At 40.9% G+C, this 22,399-nt stretch overlaps 2 protein-coding genes across 8 annotated transcripts in view; both read left to right on the top strand.

The window, feature by feature from the left end:
- Nucleotides 1-3,155, top strand: part of ska1 (spindle and kinetochore associated complex subunit 1) — a 36,274-nt gene extending 33,119 nt beyond the window's left edge. For both annotated transcript variants that reach the window (XM_084363216.1, XM_084363215.1), the window contains one exon: nucleotides 2,546-3,155. In XM_084363216.1, coding sequence (XP_084219342.1) covers nucleotides 2,546-2,694 — 149 coding nt within the window. In that variant the 3' untranslated portion in view covers nucleotides 2,695-3,155. The remainder of the gene's footprint in view (nucleotides 1-2,545) is intronic.
- A 2,206-nt stretch (nucleotides 3,156-5,361) lies between these two features.
- The window catches only part of enc2 (ectodermal-neural cortex 2), a 78,203-nt gene continuing 61,165 nt past the window's right edge, over nucleotides 5,362-22,399 (top strand). For 5 of the 6 annotated variants that reach the window (XR_014623364.1, XR_014623365.1, XR_014623366.1 and 2 more), the window contains exon 1: nucleotides 5,362-5,738. Coding sequence is in view for 2 of the 6 variants with exons in the window: in XM_084363646.1 (XP_084219772.1) it covers nucleotides 5,606-5,738 (133 nt within the window). In the remaining 4 variants the exon portion in view is untranslated. Of the gene's footprint in view, nucleotides 5,739-6,162; nucleotides 6,431-22,399 lie in introns of those variants that run through there. The other variant, XM_084363648.1, reaches the window with a different exon arrangement.

Here is a 22,399-nt window from a genome sequence, read left to right as displayed (position 1 = left end):
AGTGCATTTATTAATTAATTGCCAAGAAAAGAGCCAGTCAGCCTCTGCTCCTGACATACAGAGTACAGTTAATGAAGCAGTTCAGATGGCTCAGTTGTAAAGAGAGGATTATCACATCCTTTGATTCTAATTAAGGGAGGGGGGCGTGTTTGTTTACAGTCTCAATTAAGGTTCTATGAAAGTAATTCCAAAACAATTAAAACTGTACAAATAATGTAAAAAAGCTGCTCAACAAACATCTTAATACTACATTTTTCATCAAAACGAGGCTTACTATTATGGATTCTTGTATCTCGCACAGCTGCTATCACACAATGATTAATCAATCAATAAATCAAACTTTATTTGTATAGTACTTTTCATACGTCAAAGTAACACAAAGTGCTTCACACAATAAGACCAATGATCACAAGTTTGAAAAACATTTAGGATTGAGCTTAAAAAGAAGCTTAAAAAGAGTCGACAATAAGTTGATAGGGGCAGATGGGGGGCTCATCTCATCAGCATAAAATGATCAGCACTCATTTAACACCAAAATTTCATTTGATATAGCCACTTCGTTTTTTCTGTACGATAAACATTGTAGCCATTAATGCAAATATCCCTATCCTGTACAGATTTTGTAAGCAAGGTTTCAGATAAGACAACCAAAATGGACATGATTAAGATCTGAATAATGTTGCAACATTTCCTGAGAGCAAAGGCAATAATTTAACTAAAAGTTTGTGCTTGGTGTTTTACATCAGTAAAACGAGGAGAATACATTCCCAGTAAATGATGTAGGAATAGTAAAATATTCCCTTAGCACAAGGAGACAATAGTAGTGAAGATACTTTCAGCTATAAGCAGCCTTTTTTCCCATGATCACAGACATCACAACCCTCAGCTCAGATGAGTGTTAAAGTAATTTTGGAGCAGTCACTGTGGCAAAAAGTTAGATTGACATGGTTAACTGTCCATCTTCCACAGTACAGTTCATCGTGTGGGAGCATTACAAGAGGAGAAGGTCTGACAGACCCATCGGGGGTCCCAGGACAAAACGATGATTAGTGACATGGTAAAAGAGGGGTCATTCCACTCAGGCGTAAAGCAATATCAGACAAAGAAAGAGATCCACAGTATATCCACTTGGAAAAAGAGGCCCAGACTCAAAGCAAGCAGCAATCCACCAACGTCCAGCAGCACAGGAGAACCAACAGACCGGTTTATCCATTAGAAACAGACCAGATAAAACCAGACAATCCAGCATTAAATTCAGTGGTTCACATGTTTCACATGGCTGGTGACTCTCCACGAATCCACCCAGAAAAAGGTGTTCATTCAGGTGTGTGAATCAGCTTTGCTATGCTCCGAAAAAATAAGAACTAAACCATGAGTCTGGCTCTTACTCATGGAGAGGGATGCTGTTTTCCGGCTGGCTAACTTTAGTACTACAGTAAACAAATTCAGTACCTTCAAACAATATTGAAATAGGTTTTCTGAAAGATGTTAACATAACTTATTGTAAGACTTACTTGCTCCAACATGACCAAATGAAAATCGGTTGTTCTCTCTCTGGTGACTGTCTGTATTCGACTGTGTCAGTGTTCAAACCAAACAGCCAATCAAAAGGTTATGGTCAGAGAGAGAGGTGGGCTACAGTTTGAAACCAATATTATATAATCACTCCTGCAGGATTTTTTTGTAGGAAAATGTCTCAAAAATCAAGTCAAGTGATGGCCCTGTAAATTCAGATGGATTTTCATATTGCTCTGAAAGTCATCCCAATGATATCGCTATTTTCAATTTCGATTCCCGAGTGTGACGCTTTAGGAACTTTCCACCTTTACTCTCCTCCATGATACGTCGCACTCGGGGATCGACTCTTCTCGACTGGCAGGACGGCAGCGAGCGGAGCAAGCTACTGCTAGCGTGAGTTGTTCAAAAACCTTCTTTTCAGTAAACTCTGTGTACACGAACAATTTTCTCAATGCTCGTGTTCATGTGTAGAGACCCTGGTGATACTACGAGCAAAGTTTCATGTTGTGTCAAGTCTTCTTAGTGTTTTAAAAATAGCGATTTTGATGCTACCGTAATGTTGCCCCTAGCACGCAATTGAAAAGGATTTTGACCCGAAAATGAAAATACAGTCAATCTTAAAAGTGGCTTTTTCGTCGTTATTATGCTTTTACGCGAAGATTTGACTCGTGTTCCTTCAAAAAAAAAAAGAGCTGAGGTTGCATTTTGGCGCGAGTTTCACTTTAACACTTGCAGATATAGTTCTGCTATCATCATGTGCAAGCACCTGATTTTCATGTGTGTGGGTTATGAGACTCATTAAATGCCATAGTTATTACTTTTAAGAGTTACAGGAGCAGTAGAACTGTATTTCATACTATTATGGTTAGATTTTGCAATTAATTTGCTGTTAAAATGCATGCAGAAAAGTTTTGAAAGCTTTCACGCATTTGTGGGAAGTTGTCACCAAAGCTTAGAAGCCCCAAAGATCATATTTAGACAGCCATAAGAATGACCTATTTTGTTGTGGTGTTCAAATGTCTTTCAGGTCAGTATTTTGTGGTGGAGGATGACATTCGTGAATTTACTCAGATGAAGGTCGACAAACGATTTCAGGGGATTTTGAACATGTTACGACACTGCCAGCGCTTACGGGAGCTTCGAGGTGGGGGACTCACCCGCTATATGTTGCTTTAGATTAACAAGACTCAATGAGACATATTACGCTCTGCTCTACAATTATTTTTCTCTTATGTATGTTTGTGTATTATGGTGAGATTGTGGCCTAACAGAGTTTGTATATAGGCATATATCCTGGTTGTAGTCAAGCTAGTAAGAGGCTTTTTTACAGACTGTATGTTTGCAAGATTGCTTTGTGCATTGTGCCCACTGTCTAACAATACACATGAGATGTTTTTATTTACTGTCATCCAATGCACATACTTAACAAGAATGACCCAGGGATATGCTCTCATTTGCCCCCTGTATATGCAAATAATACTGGAATGTGTACACATATGTATGTAGTGGTATGAATAATTGATAATGAAGTTAATAAGATTTTTCTTTATTATATATTCTATTGTTACAAGTGTCAACAACTGTATTTTTAAGCTGACAGTGTTAAACAAAATAAAAATCAAAGGTTTGGAAAGTCACCTTATGATTAATACCTTGAAACCCTAATCATCATTCACTATCCTATATGAAGTGTGCATCTCTACTTAATTATGTTGACAGTATGATAAATGCTGTTTCATATATTAAAAAAAATGGTTAAATAAGGATAGATTTATCATTCCTTGGAGGACAACAATGTAAACATCTTGGCCACAGAAGAAAGATGGTTTGAAAGAGGAATAAAGGAATCCATCTATGTCAAACTGGACGATCGTCTTTGAACAGAGGAGGTGGCCTACAACATTACTTATCACCCACCTACAATGCTGTACTGAGTTCTCTCCCCAGACAGCTTAACAACTATTCACACCTGGGCTCACCTAGCCTTAGAAACCCACATGAAGACTGGTTTGACCAACGACTCAGAAGTGGCCCTAACGACTCTGAAACTCAGAGCTCACATGTGTCCTTAATGACTCTGTAAGGACACTCCCACACAGTATTCATGTGATTCACTATGAATGTAAAAAGAAAAGAGCCGACCTCAGGAGGCTGTGTAACAAGACAAGTGTGTGAGCTTCCGTTCATAGCCTGCTTATTCATTAAATGGTAGACAGTATCTGACAGTAATATTAAGCTATGTGTACAATGGTATTTGTAGGTGCTGTTGGTTTGTATTGCAGGTCAGCTCAACTCAAGACTACATTTCTGGGTCTGAACATGAAAGCACATCTGAAATACAGTAACAACAGTGAAAGGGCAATAAAAAAAACATAACTTACATATATCCTTGGAACGGGACTGGAGAGGAATGAAAAATAGGTGTCTCTTCTCTTCTCTTCTGCTCTCCTTATGGCAGTTGGTCTCTCCAGATAGAGCTTAATTGGAGCTTGCTCATGATTGGCCAGAAAATGATCACGACCTCATTTGAATAATTTATTGGCAGTTCTCATGCAACTACGAAGTGATCACGAGCAGAGCATGACCTGAGCAACTAAAAAACACAGCTGTTTTGTCAAAATTATCATTTGGACCATGGAGATATATATTTTTCCGAAACTGCTGTTGTAGTATGACCATGAGGAGACCCTTGGTGTGTGTGGTGAGTTTGGAGTCTCAATACTGTATAACAGTGCAGCTATTAATTGATATTGGTTGATATTAATGATTAATAGTAATAAAAAAATCACAAAAATTATTTAAAAAAAGCAAATTTTTCCGAAACTGTTGTTGTAGTATGACCATGAGGAGACCCTCGGTGTGTGTGGTGATGTTGGAGTCTCAATACTGTATAACAGTGCAGCTATTGATTAATATTGGTAGATATTAATGATTAATACTAATAAAAAATCACAAAAATGATGCAAAAGCCTATTTATACAAAACAGCTGTTGTAGTATGACCATGAGGAGACCCTCGGTGTGTGTGGTGATGTTGGAGTCTCAATACTGTATAACAGTGAAGCTATTGATTAATATTGGTTGATATTTATGATTAATACTAATAAAAAATCACAAAAGTTATGCAAAAGCCTATCCATCCAAAACAGCTGCTGTAGTATGACCATGAGGAGACCCTCAGTGTGTGTAGTGAGTTTGGAGTCTCAATACTGTATAACAGTGCAGCTATTGATTGATATTGGTTGATATTAATGATTAATACTAATAAAAAATCACCAAAATTATAAAATGGCACATTTCTCCGAAATTGCTGTTGTAGTATGACCATGAGGAGACCCTCGGTGTGTGTGGTGATGTTGGAGTCTCAATACTGTATAACAGTGCAGCTATTGATTAATATTGGTTGATATTAATGATTAATACCAATAAAAAAAATCACCAATAATATGCAAAAGCCTATTTATCCAAAACAGCTGTTGTAGTATGACCATGAGGAGACCCTTGGTGTGTGTGGTGAGTTTGGAGTCTCAATACTGTATAACAGTGAAGCTATTGATTAATATTGGTAGATATTAATGATTAGGCCTAATACCAATAAAAAAAATCACCAAAATTATGCAAAAGCCTATCTATCCAAAACAGCTGTTGTAGTATGACCATGAGGAGACCCTTGGTGTGTGTGTGGTGATTTTGGAGTCCCAATACTGTGTAACAGTGGAGTTATTGATTGATTGATTTTTGTTTGCAGCGTCTTGCTCTTGTATTGCAATTTGCAGACGGTCCCTGCGCACTCGCCCGGCTGCCGGCTACGCATAGCGATCAATGTTCTCCGTCCAGCTCGGAGGAAGGCTTATTTTTGTAAAAATCGGAGTTTTGGTCCTTGTAGCTCGTAGCCTATGCTATTACGGTGGGATAGAGGCATCATTTGTGTTTGGAAAACGGTTCGCTTCAGATTTATTGATCCCGGAAGTTCGATCTTTCCAACTTTACTTAACTCTTGCGCAGGCTGAAAACCTGGCTGCGCAACACTATGACGCAGGAGAGACTAACACATTTCACCGTTATGAACGTTCACAGTGACCTTATGGATGAAAGCGATGTCTCGACCCTGCTTAAAATCTTCATCAGTAGGTCAACTGAGAGAAGGTCTACTTTTGGAAATGCATGAAAGCCCTGAGTCAGGAGCGCAGACTTTTCTTTTTTTCTTTTTTTCATTCAAGGGTAGGCTACATGTTCCTTAAATGGTTTGATTTAGTTATCAAAGTTTAATTTTATTAACAATAAAGATGCCGTGTTCATCCATTCTAGTTCTACTTATAAGTGCATGCTATTATAAAATAACTTCAAATCAAATTCTTAATCATTGATAAAAGTGCGTGCTTCCCCCGCCCCTCCCAACAAAAATCCCGCCCCCCTCTCAGAAAATAGTTCCGACTTCCATGGGAGTTATCACAACCAAATATGACAAGATATGAGGCTAGCCTAGTTTTTAATTTCTGACAGCTGAACATTGCGCATCTGTAAATGCTTTTACCACTCAATGCAGGTACAAATTTATAACAGCAGGTGGCACAGTGGTCCCATTTACCAGGATTTAACCTGAACCCTTTACATTTTGTTAAATAAGCAATAGTCAGTCTCGTTCGGCAAAGCCGTTAAAATCCCTCCCACTTTCATTTTATTGGCTGAGAGGGAAGCCCCGGCTCTCTTGACAAAGAGAAACTGGTTAGAAAGACGTCAATCACGATGAAACCAAAACCATTGGTTAGTGGTACTAGTGCAGTTTAAAGAGTTTCCTTCCAAAATCTAAAGGATAGGCAGGGATGGTCATAGATACTGGAGGTCCTGCCACAGGAATATGATGTTTTTCTCCACACCGTGGAATTAACGCTACATCTGCACATATAATACATGTAAGTAAAACAGCCTGTTTTGTTTGTTTGTCTTATAAAAACAGATGCAGATTCAAGTGTAATCGCAATATAGCTACATAACTATTCTCAGAAAAAATAGCCTTTTCAGTAATAGACCACTTCCGGGAATCAAATAAAGTTACACTGTGTGTACTCCTCAAAGCACCATTAAATTTAGACTTACGTTTTGTATTGTCGATATTTGCTAGTGTTTCATTTTTCCAGGCTAATTTATGATAAGCCTAAGTGGTTCGTGGCAGAGCTAGCGTTAGCTTAACCTCTTTTGTTCCATGTAACATAGTTCGCTACATCTGAACTTGTTTGTTTCCAATTGAAAATAAGGACGGCTCTATCTGAAAGTATACCGACAACATAGTAAGCGTCACACCTAACGTTAACCACAACCAAACGCAATAAATGTTGGTCCAATGCAATGAGAGCAAGTTATACTTTTCTGTCGGATGCAGTGAGCAAGTTATTCAGTTAGCTTGAAAGCTAACTAGTGCTAGGAAATTTCGGACGCCGGAGATTGTTTACAGTTTGAATTAATTAGTATACGTTACATCAAATTCATTTTAAAACGAAAGGCTCCCTCGTGTACGCCATTGTTTCAGTTAAGCGTGATTTTTCATCCATTTAATTCATGGTATGAAGTCCATCGTCGGCGGTACACCCTTTTACATGGCTTCTTCTTGTAAGATTTCAAAACTTAGTAACGTTAATCTCAGATTTTGCAACAGTACTGGTTAACAATTAAATGTTGGATTTACATGCATTTAAGTTACTTACACAAGCTATACAAAGCTGCACACTTGATGTAGCTGGAGCGACACGGTCTTTTCTATGAGGAGCTTGTTAGGTCAGTTTTGAATATAGTTCACTATACATACATATATATATACATATATATATATACTGTAACGTTGCTGGGTAGCTAACGGAAGAACGGGAGGAGACGAGATCAAAGTTGCTAGCTCAACTGAGCCCAGATTTATTCCCTCGCCGAAGCACAGGTAACCCGAGGTTGAGGTGTCCCCCGGAAAACAACAAAACAGCGTGGCTAACCCTCTTAACTCAGGAACTCTTTCTCTCGGTTGCTCACACACTTTTTCTCCCGGTCATCTTCTAACTAACTCCTCCCTGTCGTAACACTGTAGTAAAAAAAACACACATCATCCCCTCCCTCCAAGAACACATATATCGGCCCCTCCCCACTACGGTGGACACCTCCCTCAATTTAACACACTGTAATGCTACACATAACGTCAGTAAATCACCCAGCGTTACAATACTATATATACGTGTATACTGGCACCAGGTGAATTCTCACTAAAGGGAGAGATCATGACTATCATAAAATAACAAATAAAGTCATTAGCACTTTAGCAATTAAGTATATAATACTTCTTAATAATGCACAGCAGTAGACAGAAACTGATGAATGTCAGCCCTAGGCCTTCTTCAGCATTACCAATGTATTATATAATTAGTTGCAAGTGTTTGTGAAACCTTTTAGTTGAGCACGCCACTTCTCTTTGATTCATCGTGTATATCCTCACATGATTGACTTGAAAAAAGCTGTCTATTCTAGCTGACCTACAATCTTATATTGGTTTACTGATCTATTTTTGAATTCCCTTAGCCCGTCATTATGGCTGAAGCCATGGCTTGCACATGGTATCCTTATAGAATGAAAAGAAGGTAATATCTGCACAATATCTACAAAATTCTCAAAGTTGCGTAAGGAAGAGAAGGCAATATTATAAAATCATATCCAGTTCTGTGCTCACCATTCTTTAAATGTTTTCCACATCTAATCAAAAAATGAAACAAAAGAAGTCACAAATGGTGTTTGATTTTTAAATTGTATCTTATTTTTCTTAATCTTTCTGATTTTTAAAAAAAGTTTTAAATAATAATAAATAAGGTTTTAATATGGCCTTTTCTCACAGATTATACTTCTACTGTGCATCCTCTTCCATGCTTATTAGAAGTCCATCTGCAGCTGCACCAAATAAGTTGAAACAGCCTTGAATCTCAGCTTTGCACCCCCATCAATGCAACATCACGATTGGCTGATATCTTCCTGGTTTGGGTGCTATAAAGCAAACAATTGGCTTTGTGGCGTAGGGGCGGGATATGAAAGAAATGGAAATAGAAAAAAATGTATTGTCTATAGGGCTGAACGATTTGGGAAAATAATCTAATTGCGATTTTTTTCCCCCCAATATAACACACACAACACATAAACAGTGTGTGTGTGTGTGTGTGTGTGTGTGTGTGTTTTCGAACATGTAAAAAACAAAAACAAACAAAATAAGAAAATAAATGCAGGTGGGCATTCCAACACAGACAGACATATTAGCACATAAAATCAAAACATAATATTTCAATTTACATATTGGAAAAAGGGGTGGGAAGAAGTATGAATTTATTTAAACCCATCCGCTTTCCAAAACTCAACATAATTTATATATTTGTATATTCAGCTTCCTGAGTACTTACTAATCAACGCATCTCTCTGTTTTGCACACACACACACACACACACACACACACACACACGACATGATAACTTACCAATGGCAAGATGTAATCTGTGCCCGAAACACTGGAGCCTCGTCCATTCATTAAGCCGTGCAGCCAGCACCATATTTGACGCGTTGTCCGTCGTGATGCAGACGTGTTTCTCCTCGCGGAGATCGCAGCTGGCAAGCCCTTCTCTCAGGCCGGCTGCAATATTTTCCCATGTGGTCGTCTGGGAAGTAGGTAGTTTGTAGGCAGCGAGCTCTGAGGTTGAAATCTTCATCAATAAAATGGACTGTAAGACTCTGGTAAGGCTCAGCTGTGCGGCTTGACCACATATCAGCAGTGGTAGCAAAAAACTCTACCGTTTTAAGCTCCGCGGCGACTTTCTCTTTGCACTTTTTGTACAGCTCCGGTATGGCAGTCTGACTGAAGTATGTACGGGAGGGTATACTGTACCGTTTATCAAGCGTATTTATCAATGCCATAAACCCAGGCTTGGTCACCATGCTGAGAAGCATCATATCTTTGGCTATGAACTCGGTTCCTGCCCGAGTGATTTCCCTGTGCCGTTTTGAATTACTTTCATATGGAGTGACACTTTCAAACATTTCGGTCAGTGATCCCTGTCTTGAGGTACTTGGCTTGTCTGGCGCACTGGTGCTCGGCATTTTGGCCATACAACTGTCATACATTGATTTGTGGTATTTTTTAAGTGCTGGAACAAGTTTGTAGTGTTACCCCGTGAAGTAGCAACGCGAGCACGGCATGCTCTGCACAACACCTGACGCTGCGCAGCATCTTCTTTTTTGAAACCAAAATAGTTCCACACCACCGACGTGCTGTTCCTCTTCGAGACTAAAGTCTCAGCTGTGTCAGTTTCTGACTGTTCCGTCGAGCCAGAGGCCATTGTGCAACAGGTTCAGGGGCAGCATGAAAAGTTGATGCAGCCGAGTTCTCCACTCTTTAGCTCGCATCACGTGACCACCTTGTAATCGCGCAAGTTGCGGTTAGAAAATCGCGTTTTATCATATCGCAATATTATTGCAAATGCAATTAATCGTTCAGCCCTAATTGTCTACCTTTTGCATGCAAAAGATAGAAAATACTTTATTGTCTACCTTTTGCATGCAAAAGGCAGAAATTCATCTTTGGTTGCACGTGTAAAAGAAATGCATTTAAAACACAACATACAAACAGTATGTCTTGATTTTGAATGTGATGTTGTGACAACATCACATCAAAATCAAGACATACAGTATTTAACATATGACTTATAAACACAATGGAAGCTACATTTAAAAAGAGCACCTAGAACTTTACCTTTTTAAAGTACAGTGTGTAATATGTGGTGGCATCTAGCAGAACAGACCTGGCAGAATTGGAATATAATATTCACATGTATGTTTTAATTGATGTTTAATCACCTGGAAATAAGAGTCATGTTTTCAGGCCGCCAGAAATGACTGGGTTGGAAGACGAAAAAGAAGAATGAGTGGCTGCTGTTTCCTGCCAAACAATATGTATTGTGAGAAGTTTAAAACCACAATCTGATAAAAGGATGGCGGGTCATACTTATTTTGTACAAGAAAAATCATAGAGTGTGAATCGTTGGCGAAGAAACGAAAACTCCAAGATGCTAAATGAGATCGGGACAAGTGACGGCATAAAACAATAATAAACACTTGAGTTGCCTTTCCAAGATAGAAATATCTGATGATAGAGAAATGTTTGCAGGTTGATGCCGAAGTTGCCTGCTTTCTGCTGAACAGCAGTACATTAGTTTCATTGCAAAGAATTGCTGCCACATATTAATGTTAAATATTAGTACATCGTCGCCTCAGTTTGTGCCTCTCAGAGAGCTGGTGGTAACGTTGTATTAGCAAGATTTATTGAGATTTATTCCTTTTCTGTTGCAGTAAGACGACACATGGAGGGATAACTAAGATATTTAGGGCTGGGATTGTGCCATAGACAGTCAAAGTAATGACTTACTGTGACAGATATACTGTGGAGAAGTTAATAAATTCTGTGAATATTCTATTAAATTCTTTTCACAATGCTCCATAATTTATTTGTATGATCCTAATTTTTTTAAATAGTTATAACCTACAGTTTTGTAGACTAAATAACTAAAAACATCTTTATGTCATCACTTAAAGGGGACATATTATGCAAAACTGACTTTTTCCTTGCTTTAGTATATATTTGCGTATCCGGAGTCCCTCCCCACCCCCTAAGCATGAGTTTTGACAACTGAGTCAATATTTTGTACCTGGCAGAGTCAGGAATTGAGTCTCTAAATGATTTCACCCGGATTGTTACGTAACAGTCCGGGTGATTTGCATACTCCCAGCCCTTGCGCTGGGTATCTCCTCCCACATTACGCCAGCTACCTGAACGAGGATCCGCCATTTTCTCATCCTCGCTAACTTGTACGCGACAGCCTGACCGCTACCATGTACAACCCGAAAGCCAAGCACTGCTGCTCATTCGTCGGATGCACGGATCCTCCTGTTTCGCTACATCGCCTCCCTACCAAAGAGGATATCAGAGCGAAGTGGCTACTTTTTATTTATCAGGGTCCCAGCTTCAGTGAGCAGAAGCGTTATGGTCTGTGCCAGTCACTTCACGCCGGACTGTTTCAGCAACCAGGGTCAGTATAACGCTGGACTGGCAACGAGATTGTCCCTTAAAAGATGGATTCATACCCACTGTCAATGATGGAACTGTAAGTATTTAAAAAACAGTATAGTTTGTGTTACTTCGGCCGTTTAGCACATGAGCTAACGCTAACCGTGGATGTAAATATGAGGCTGAACTAACATTACATGTGAAGTTATCAATGTTGGGCTTACTAGGATTCACGATAATGTTGTGACATGACGGTGAATTGAGAAAATGAATTAGGATATTGAGATTTTATCGCTTCTAACCGGCCGGTGAACCACTGCTCAGCCGTGAACATGGGGAGGAGACGGGGTGAAATGTCTCAGTTGTTCAAGGACAGTGAGCTGCTGCTCCGCAGTGAACAGAGGAGACGGTGTGAAATCGTCTCAGTTGTGTGTGTCAGTTGTTCGCGGACGTTTAGCTGCTGTTCCGCGGTGAACACGCAGAGGAAACGGTATGAACTGGTCTCTGTTATTCACGGCCAGTGAGCTACGTTCATTCATTAGAATGTTGTGCTAAAGGACAGTGTGTAAGCAAACTTCTAGAAGAGTGTCTTGTCTGAATGCACTGCTGACTGTGTGACAGCCCGAGGAGCTGCTGTAGTTGGGCAGATGTCATGGCTCTGGGAGACTGTACTCTGACCGTTTTCCTGTGTGTTGGTGTACATGTAATACGTGTGTAGCGTTAGCCGTAACGTTAGCTGTAGCGTTAGCTGTAGGCTGCAGCTAACGGTATAGCTAATGCTACAGCCTGTAGCGTTAGCTGCTGGCATGAGAGACCAGACCTCAGGGTACCAAAACGTTATCTGCAGTAAAGCAGTCACTACTTTGTTTTGGAGCCGGAGACAGGGGCTACATGCTACATGTCTGTTGTGCTACTATCAGTTATATGCAGACATGGACACAGAAAAGCTGCGTCGTGCTGTGTATTGCTCGTTGTTTTTGTTTTTGTTTTTTTTTTCTCAACTTTATTGAAAGTTGCTGTGTATCGCTCGTTGCCATGGTCACGCGATGCCGGCAGGAAGAAGTGGGCGGCGCACGCAGTAGCTCATTAGCATAAAAGGGAAAGTCACTGAAACCGGCTGCTTAGAGCAGGGCTGTGAAACTGGTGTGTAAACAACCCTGCTGTGCTCAATCCTTCGGTTTTTTCGACCAAAGCATGTTACTATCATTTCATTTAGACATCAAGGACCCATGTCCACAAGCAGAAATGAGCATAATATGTCACCTTTAAATTAGTAGAACTATTGGTAGTACTCAATGCTGTTGTTGCGGAGTCCGTCCGTGAAGGCCATCGCTTCTCCGTCTTTGAAAAGGGATGGATGAGCGAGTGAGTATCGCAATCAAGAAACTCACTGCCAGAAGCTGCTAAATACGGGATATACAGTACATCCAAGTACAAGTATTCACAGCGCTTCACTTTTTCCACATTTTGTTATCTTACAGCCTTATTCCAAAATGGATTAAATTAATTATTTTCCTCAAAATTCTACAAACAATACCCCATAATGACGACGTGAAAGACATTTGTTTGAAATCTTTGCAACTTTATTAAAAATAAACGAAAAAAATCACAAGTACATAAGTATTCACAGCCTTTGCAATGACACTCAAAATTGAGCTCAGGTGCATCCTGTTTCCACTGATCATCCTTGAGATGTTTCTACAACTTGATTGGAGTCCACCTGTGGTAAATTCAGTTGATTGGACATTTGGAAAGGCACACACCTGTCCAGGGTTTCCCCCAGAAAACTTGTTAAGCCCGGTGGTAGGGTGGCCCACCAGCGGCCCACCAATGCCCAAGCGTGTTTTTTTGTGTCAGGGGCCTGACCCTGACCATTGACTGATGGCAGGGTCCTATAGGTAACAGATTCACCATTTTTTAAAACCTGGACCTTATTTCTAGCATAAAATACGATCATTTACTCACCCAGATAACTTTGGTGTCATTTGGAGTCGTTCGGACGAAATTAGATCCAGTGGAGCGTCGCGTATATCCATATAATGCGAGTGATCCGAGCACCGAAGCACAGCCTCTATGAGCATTATCTGCCACGAAAGTAGTTCATTTCACCAATATTTTGTTACGATACGTTAGTGCTATTCCCCTCTGGCTTGTCTGTTATCAACATCCGGGGTCTGTAGGTTGACCTACTACCTCTGACCTGGAAGATGTCATCTCTGAGCTGCGCGCACACCCGCGACAGCCGGCTTGTTTACCTAGCTGCTACTGCTAGTTTGACCACGGATGTTGATAACAGACAAGCCCGGACTCAGAGGGGAATAGCACTAGCGTATCATGACAAAATATGGGTGAAATTTAAAAATATTATCATTATCATGTGTTATTATAAGACATTTATATAACACCAGGTCTTACAGATTGCACTCTTGAAATGCTGTTCAACCAACCACAAAAATAAATAAACAATAAAAATACTATTTCGATAAATAATATCAACTGTCTGCACTAAAACTAAAAAACAACTGCCTGGTGTCTCCAGAGATTTTTATTTTTTCCTCAGAGATTTTTACAATCTGGAGTCACGTAAACATGACCACGCGTCTTTTTCCGGTCAGTCATCATGGAAACGTGACAATCACGGATCTACCAAAGATACTCTGTAATCTACTGTTTGGACCAGAGAAAACAAACGTGTGTAAACGCGAACTGTACGAGCTGAAAAATGAAACCCTGGGTCATTTTCACATCTGGTGAAAGCACCTTGGCTCACAGAAATCCGGAGCTCTGACGCTGCAGGGGACGACTTGCTAACAGCTAACAGCTACCCAGCCGCTGCAGCAGCTGGCTGAGCCTCTAGAGCCGTGGCTCGGCTCACGTTTAACGGTCGACGTCGACTTGGTGCGTTCCTCTCGGTCAGCTGGTGAAGCAGCGGTCTGATGAGCATGATGTCTGTGACATGTCCCGTTATGCGCAACGAAGTTGTGATGTTGTCGGGTGATGAAAAAGACACCTGATCACGTGTTGATGGAGTGTAAAAACTGATTTTAAAAAAATAAATAAACGATGCTTAGCCTGGCGGGGGGGGGGGGGGGGAGTAAGACCTGGCGGCCCGCCAGGCTTATAATACACTGGGGGAAACCCTGCTGTCTATATAAGTTCCCCACAGTTGACAGTGCATGTCAGAGCACAAACCAGGCCATGAAGTCCAAGGAATTGTCTGTAGACCTCCGGGACAGGATTGTATCGAGGCACAGATCTGGGGAAGGGTACAGAAAAAATTCTGCAGCATTGAAGGTCCCAATGAGCACAGTGGCCTCCATCAAGTTTGGAACCACCAGGACTCTTCCTAGACCTGGCCGCCCGGCCAAACTGAGCAATCGGGAGAGAAGGGCCTTAGTCAGGGAGGTGACCTAGAACCCGGGCACTCTGACAGCTCCAGCGTCTTTCTGTGGAGAGAGGAGAACCTTCCAGAAGGACAACCATCTCTGCAGCACTCCACCAATCAGGCCTGTATGGTGGAGTGGCCTGCCTCTCTTATATTACCACAGGAAAACTTCTTCTCCACCTTTCTTTATTACTCACATTTCCCACTCCTTATTTTGCACTGTATTTCCTTTTTCTTGGAAATCAATTAATTCAGATTTTCCTGTAAAAATGCATATTTCTTTTGGACCAGAGCTTGTTCTAGTTCTTTTGTGATCCCTGGATTGTTGTTTGGAAACACCTTTACAGTTTTTGCTGGGATGTCAGATTCTGTGCAAAACTACAGGTATGAAGTGAGTGAGTCAGTAAGGGGGTCAATGTCCTCATCGCATCCTTCAAAGGATGCATCCCAGTCGGTAACATCAATGAATCCTAAGAGTTTTTCAACCACATCATTAATCCACATGGGGCTAGTTTTAATAGGGTTGGGTACTGCTCACATTTGAACCGATACCGGTCCCGATAGTCGTACGTGGAATTCAATACCGGTACCCAACGGTACCTTTTTTCGGTACTTTACTCTTGCTGTAATAACTAAAAATGTCATTTCAGTTCTGCCAGTTAAATCATTCACTTCTAGAGATAATATCAGTAATATTTCTAGTAACAATGCACATCACATGTCAGTCAGTCTCTCCCAAGTTTTATTTCAGGTGAATGATACATCCTATGAATGCGCTGCAGTGTTTCCCCTAGGATGGAGTTATAGCAGCGGAGGGGAGTGTTCGCCTGCGTGCAAAAGCAAAGCGCAAAGTGCACCCTGCCGGGAGGTTTCTATGTGTCTGCCGGCACCAGAGGGGCTCTTTAGGCTTAAGTACATAACAGTATCATAACATAACAATTATTCATTCATAACTCTTTTTTTCAGAATTAACTTGCATCACAAAATTTACCTAACCATTTATCTAACAATTAATTTACTTAAATGTAATGACATTTTCGATGATGAAATAACTTACATTTATCACGTTTAAGGGAATCCTATCCAAATAATATGTAGGCTAGCGTTAATATCTCTGTGAAGTAGTCTGTCAGTAACTTGAGATTGACAGCTTTTGCACGTCACAATGGCCCTAGCGCATAGTAATGCTGCGTTCGTACAGTAGGAATTTTCCGACCTACTAGAAAAAGTACACTGGAATGCCACTCTAAGTCCGAGTCCTTACTTGTGAACTTGGCACAAATCCATCTACCCCGACTTCACGGATAATCAGTTATCTGACGCCACACAACAATTGGAATGGCATGCATCTGGCAAGCTGATTTTGTCTGGAACGCAGCATAAGGCCTGCTCCAGGAAAAAGTAAACAAACGGTGCATGTGGAATACCTACAATCTTTGTAGATGTAGAAGATGGATCTTCCAAATGTTGTTTATTTTACAGATAAGCCTATAGGCCTATGTGTTCCCTTGCTATTTCTATCAAATGATTGCGTTTGCTGTAATGTTACTGTGTGAGTCACGTGAAGTTGTAGGACTTTTTTCCCTTCTGCGAATGATAATCCTGAATCCGTGATCAGTGTTGCTTGCTTCATGATTGATATCTACCTGGTGCTTGTTAAAATCATTGTGCTGACATTATCAAGTAAGCTCAAAGTTTCTCATTGCACCTTCTCCAAACCTGTCGCTAACGTTACCTCTATGGAAGAATTATCCTATCTTTATTCAAGAGCGTAGATTTTCAGTTTGAGAGCATGATTTCATTCCTTTTCAGTGACATAGCTCCTTCTCGCGCTCAGATTTATTCTCCTCGCACTCATATTTTCTGCTCGCACTTGGATGTCTGCTGCTTTCTTTCAAAATGTGTGCTTGAACTCAAAAATCACATGCTCGTGCTCACATTTCTTCTGCTTGCACTCAAAAATTTCGCTCCCATTCAAATATGTCCTGCGCTCGCTCAGATCTAAAGTCTGCACGCTCAAAACTAATGTGCACGCACTCAGAACAAGCACCTCCCCTCAGGTTGAGGAGTCTGCTCAGACTCAAGGCTGTCCCTCCTTGCGCTCAAACTATTGTGTTTCACCAGCCAACAGGGGACAGCTAGAGTGTGGACCAATCAAATGACGGATGCCGCCTTGGGTGCATTCCTTTGCACTTTTTTGAGTGCTCCGTAGGGGCGGGTATATGGTCTGTTTGTAAAACTGCTTCTCTCAAAATACACCAGTTTACCATATTAGCCAGCTATTTGAATCGTCACTTATTTAAGACGCCAGCATATTTATGTATAATTATTCTTAAGTAATCGTAAAACGAGTTATCGTAGTTTAGATTCTCTTTTTTATTCAGTATTAGCGGAAATATGTTATATATATAGTATGAATACTTACATCACCATGTAAGCAAGTGTGTTATGATGGTCGAGTGGTCAAGGCCAATAGCAATATTTGCATTTTAAACCATCGGACGCCGGTTCGCATCCCGGCCGCCCCACTCTTGCTGTCTGTCATATTATTATTTTAAATTTGAATTAATAAATTACTGTTACAGTAATAGAATACCTGTACCCAGCTGATTCTCTTATTGAAACGTTTAACAAGCGATGGTCGGTAAATAGGCTAAGCTACGTGGTTAAAAAGGTTTATTACGCGGCTCTATTGAATGCTGCTCTCTGATTGGTCCATCGCTGCGTCGTCGTCAAGTATAACAGACCGTTGCTAGGGACGGCGCTCTGATCCGCCCTGGCAACATGTAGCAACAGCACCGCTGTCCAGCTCCTCTTTCAGGCCGGCCTTGAAAGTGAAAGTGAAAGTTAAAACTTTACTGAGCAATCATTGTCGCTGCTGAATTGTGGGTGATTATTTATTATTTATTTCACTCGTAAGGCCGTGTAATAAGCGGGATAATGTATAGTTAGTCAGTTGTTATGGAGAAATGGAGTTATGGAGTTCCATACAACCTGTCGGGGTTTATTTCTCCATAACAACCTCCGAACTATACATTATCCCTTACATAATGAAAAATACGCTATGATGATAATGATTTGACGATAACATTGGTGCTTGTAATGGGGTCAAAGCCCGGGGACGCATTACATTAAGTTAGTGTTGGTTATGCTTTCACAAGAAGAGGACTCGGAGCGAGGTACTGAGCGGGAGACGAGATGGACCAGCGCGGTCAAATACCTCAAGTTTATTGCTTAATGTTGCTACAACTCAAAACACATCTTTCATATAGTTTCAATAATAATATGACAGACAGCAAGAGTGGGGCGGCCGGGATGCGAACCGGCGTCCGATGGTTTAAAATGCAAAATTTACCATTGGCCGTGACCACTCGACCATCATAACACACTCACTTACATGGTGATGTGAGTATTCATACTATATATATATAACATATTTCCGCTAATATTGAATAAAAAAGAGAATCTAAACTACGATAACTCGTTTTACGATTACTTAAGAATAATTATACATAAATATGCTGGCGTCTTAAATAAGTGACGATTCAAATAGCTGGCTAATATGGTAAACTGGTGTATTTTGAGAGAAGCAGTTTTACAAACAGACCATATACCCGCCCCTACGGAGCACTCAAAAAAGTGCAAAGGAACGCGCCCAAGGCGGCATTTGATTGGTCCACACTCTAGCTGTCCCCTATTGGCTGGTGAAACACAATAGTTTGAGCGCAAGGAGGGACAGCCTTGAGTCTGAGCAGACTCCTCAACCTGAGAGGAGGTGCTTGTTCTGAGTGCGTGCACATTAGTTTTGAGCGTGCAGACTTTAGATCTGAGCGAGCGCAGGACATATTTGAATGCGAGCGAAATTTTTGAGTGAAAGCAGAAGAAATGTGAGCACGAGCATGTGATTTTTGAGTTCAAGCACACATTTTGAAAGAAAGCAGCAGACATCCAAGTGCGAGCAGAAAATATGAGTGCGAGCAGAATAAATCTGAGCGCGAGAAGGAGCTATGTCACTGAAAAGGAATGAAATCATGCTCTCAAACTGAAAATCTACGCTCTTGAATAAAGATAGGATAATTCTTCCATATACCTCCATTTTATGCTGAGAGATGACGCAGCACGGCACGGAATAGCGGAGTTTAGCGTGGCGGTAATGGTATATCTGGATGATATGTATGTAGCTTTATTTTCATAAATAAAATTGTTTCAAACAGGTGTGTGATTGACCTGGATATGAGGCGTCCATAGCACAAAATGATGTAACGTTAGTTTCTAAAGAAACAAGACTGAGCCCACTGTCCACCTCTCCTCTCTCCTCGTTAAAAAAAAAATAATTCAGCAGCGGCGGTCATATTTCAGCAGTGGCGGTCCATCGCTGCAAGGTGCATATAGGGGAAACACTGCGCTGGGACACAACATCAGTGATTTTTCTTGGGCTCATTGGGTGTTTCTGGTCTTGCTACATCATACACCCTCGCCCAGACCACCCAGCCAGGTAGTCTATGGGCCAGACCAGATTCTGTGCCACTCGAGGTGGCAAAGGTTACTTATAATTTTGAAAAGATCCATGTCTGTAGATGAGATTATGACATGATAACCCTTGCAGAGCTGTATCAGAGTAATCAGCTGATAAAGTTAGCCTACCCAAAGGTAGGGCAGTTGTGGTTATTAGTGATTAATAATTACTAATAGTTATTATTAAAATTAATAATAAAAACTATAAATATAAATTAATAATACAGAACACCACCCTGGAATCAGGGACCAATAACCAGACTGGAAAATGGTGTCAAAGAAGGGATTCACTTTAAATGTAAATATTTATAAGATATTTAAAATTACAGAAACAGTGAAGGAAATTAATCCGAGTACTGACCATCACAACCAGCAATTATCACAAAGCATACAAATACTGCTCTGTACAATATAATTGAATTTATTATTGTTAGCAAATTGATCAGTAATCAATAATACTTCAAGCACAGAAGCAGAAAAGATTCTTGAGGTCCACACACTTGCAATGTAGCTTCAAAGCATATAATACATGCTATAAATCTCTAATATCTGCCCAGATACTAAATAAGCCTCACTTGTGACAGCACTTGTGGCGGTTTGCATGTGTCTGTCCACCTACTTAGTCCTGATCATGCAACCATGAGAGTTCAGCGGCTTCAGCAATCATTTGGCCACGACATGCGTGTGGAACAATCAAGCCTTCCGAGCACATCATTCTCCCATTTAGTGTTAAGTCCTTGACAGGGTCTGTAGAGCTGATAAACATTCTAAACTGACTTGGTTACAGTGTGTCTCATTCACAGATTGCAAGTCTGATTGCAAAGATGTCACTGCGATGTGTGCCAGGAACTTGAGTTGCCCACCCAGATCGTCCATCAACTGCCAGTCCTGTGCGGTGGTGAATAGACCAGTAAATGAATTAATCGTAATCGGTTGCGATTAAGCTGAGCACTTAATATATTTAATCGATTTGGGAAGCAAAGAATGTCTATTGTACTATTTCCTCATAGACAGTATGTAGTTCACATGCTATTGGTTTCATACTTGAAAACATACTGTTTTTACTAAACTAAACAGCATGTTGGTAAGGAATTTCAGAGGTGGTCATTGTTTTGTGGGAGTTTTGGGGAGACGTCTCATTCTGTCTTTCTCTTTGTAACACTACTGTAATACCGCTTTTCCACCGAAATTAGTGGGTCACCCGCTAAAAATTGACTATTGACCCCATTCCCGCAGGCAAGGCAGCCCGTTTTTGATTTTTATCTGAAGCATGACGTTGTACGTCACTGACGTCATGTTTCATGTCATGTGCCAGAAACGGTTATAACTAGGGCTGGGTATAAATCAAAAATGTTCAATACCGGTACCAATACCGATACCTTCACTTCGATACCGGTTCCTGAACAATACTTTTTTCGATACCAATTTTATAATATTAATTCTAACACAAAGAATATTACATAACACATTACAGTACAAATCTTGAGTTTTATTTCAGCTGTTTTTCAACAGATTTACAGTGTTTGATTTGATTTTTTTTCATTGCAGGCAACACAAAACATTTTTTTTCAGCTTCTGGCCACTGCAGTATTTGCAAAACAATGATTTTGGTGTTCACTGTCTGATAACTTAACAGGTCAATCACTCAACAAAATATAGAGAAATGTCCCACAAAGCAACGTCACATGACCATACAACTGTAAGGTAGTAACTGGTCGTGTCTTTGGCAACTTATATGAGGAAAAGCCTCTATCCTCCTGTCTGTCCGACCGACTCTTCGTCACATTTCTGGCCAAAAAACAGCGTCCGTCCCCGTCAAAAAACTTAAACTCACCAACTGTTTGTCAACCCTCCCGACCGAGGCACCGGCTTGCTGTGTGAATTATACTCTGGTTCATCTTTTACACCGGAGCTACTCGGCTCTGTGTGAACAACCAGCGGCAGAGAATTGGCGAACCTCCGCTGTGGCGATAATGTGGCGTCTGTGTGAAAAGGGCTGGTAACTTGTGGTTGTGATGGTAACTTGTGACCTTTGCTCGCACACTGTACGCTGAAATCATTTTCCTGGTTCGCATGTACATTTTTTAATGGGCAAATGCGAGTGAAATACTTGCAGTATAGAGCCCTGCACAGGCCGACTTAAGTGCTGAGAGGAGAATGGTCGGTCCGCTCGTCTTGCAGTCAAACACTTCCTGCATGCCGCAATCACGTGTAACGTTACAGCCGATCATCGGCAGCATTATCAGATCTTGATCCTGTGATTATTACCTCTGGGAACCGGAACTTGGCACCGAAAGACGAGGCATATTTTGATACTCGGTACTACAGAAGCATTTCGGTCGGTGCCATAAAAGAACCGAAGTTCGGTACCCAGCCCTAGTTATAACAGAAGGGAAAACAGCAATAGAGCCAATGGTGGTGTGGTCAGGTACCCTTGCAGGTCGTCTAGCACGCAGACCACGCTGATGTAAACGGTTTCGAATGGTCTGACGTGACACCTGGACGCCTTTCACCCCCCTTAAATGTGCCTGGAGTTTAGTGGCATTCATCATCCGGTTCCGCAGGGCACTGTTCACAATGAAGTGGTCATCAGTGTGGGATGTGGCCAATAGACATCCACTTTTATGCCTTTCTGTGACTCTTCCAGTCTCTCTGTATCTTTGTTGCAACCTGCTGATGACACTGTGTGACACTCTAAGCTCAGTGGCCACTTCCGTCTGAGAACATCCTGTTTAAAGCCTCGCAATGGCGAGGTACTGTTGATCAATTGTTAGGTGTCGTCTTGGTCTCATGATGTCAAAATGTGAACAGCATGATGAGGAGGACTGTTTAAATACCAATTCTAATTGAACCAGGAAATTGGTTTCAGTGGATCAATCACCTGTTGTGAATTTTGCCGTTAAGCTCCAT

The sequence above is a fragment of the Pagrus pagrus genome (assembly GCF_965226575.1).
Source record: "Pagrus pagrus genome assembly, chromosome: 10".
Classification (NCBI taxonomy): Eukaryota; Metazoa; Chordata; class Actinopteri; order Spariformes; family Sparidae; genus Pagrus; species Pagrus pagrus.
This window is presented reverse-complemented; position numbering and strand designations above follow the sequence as displayed.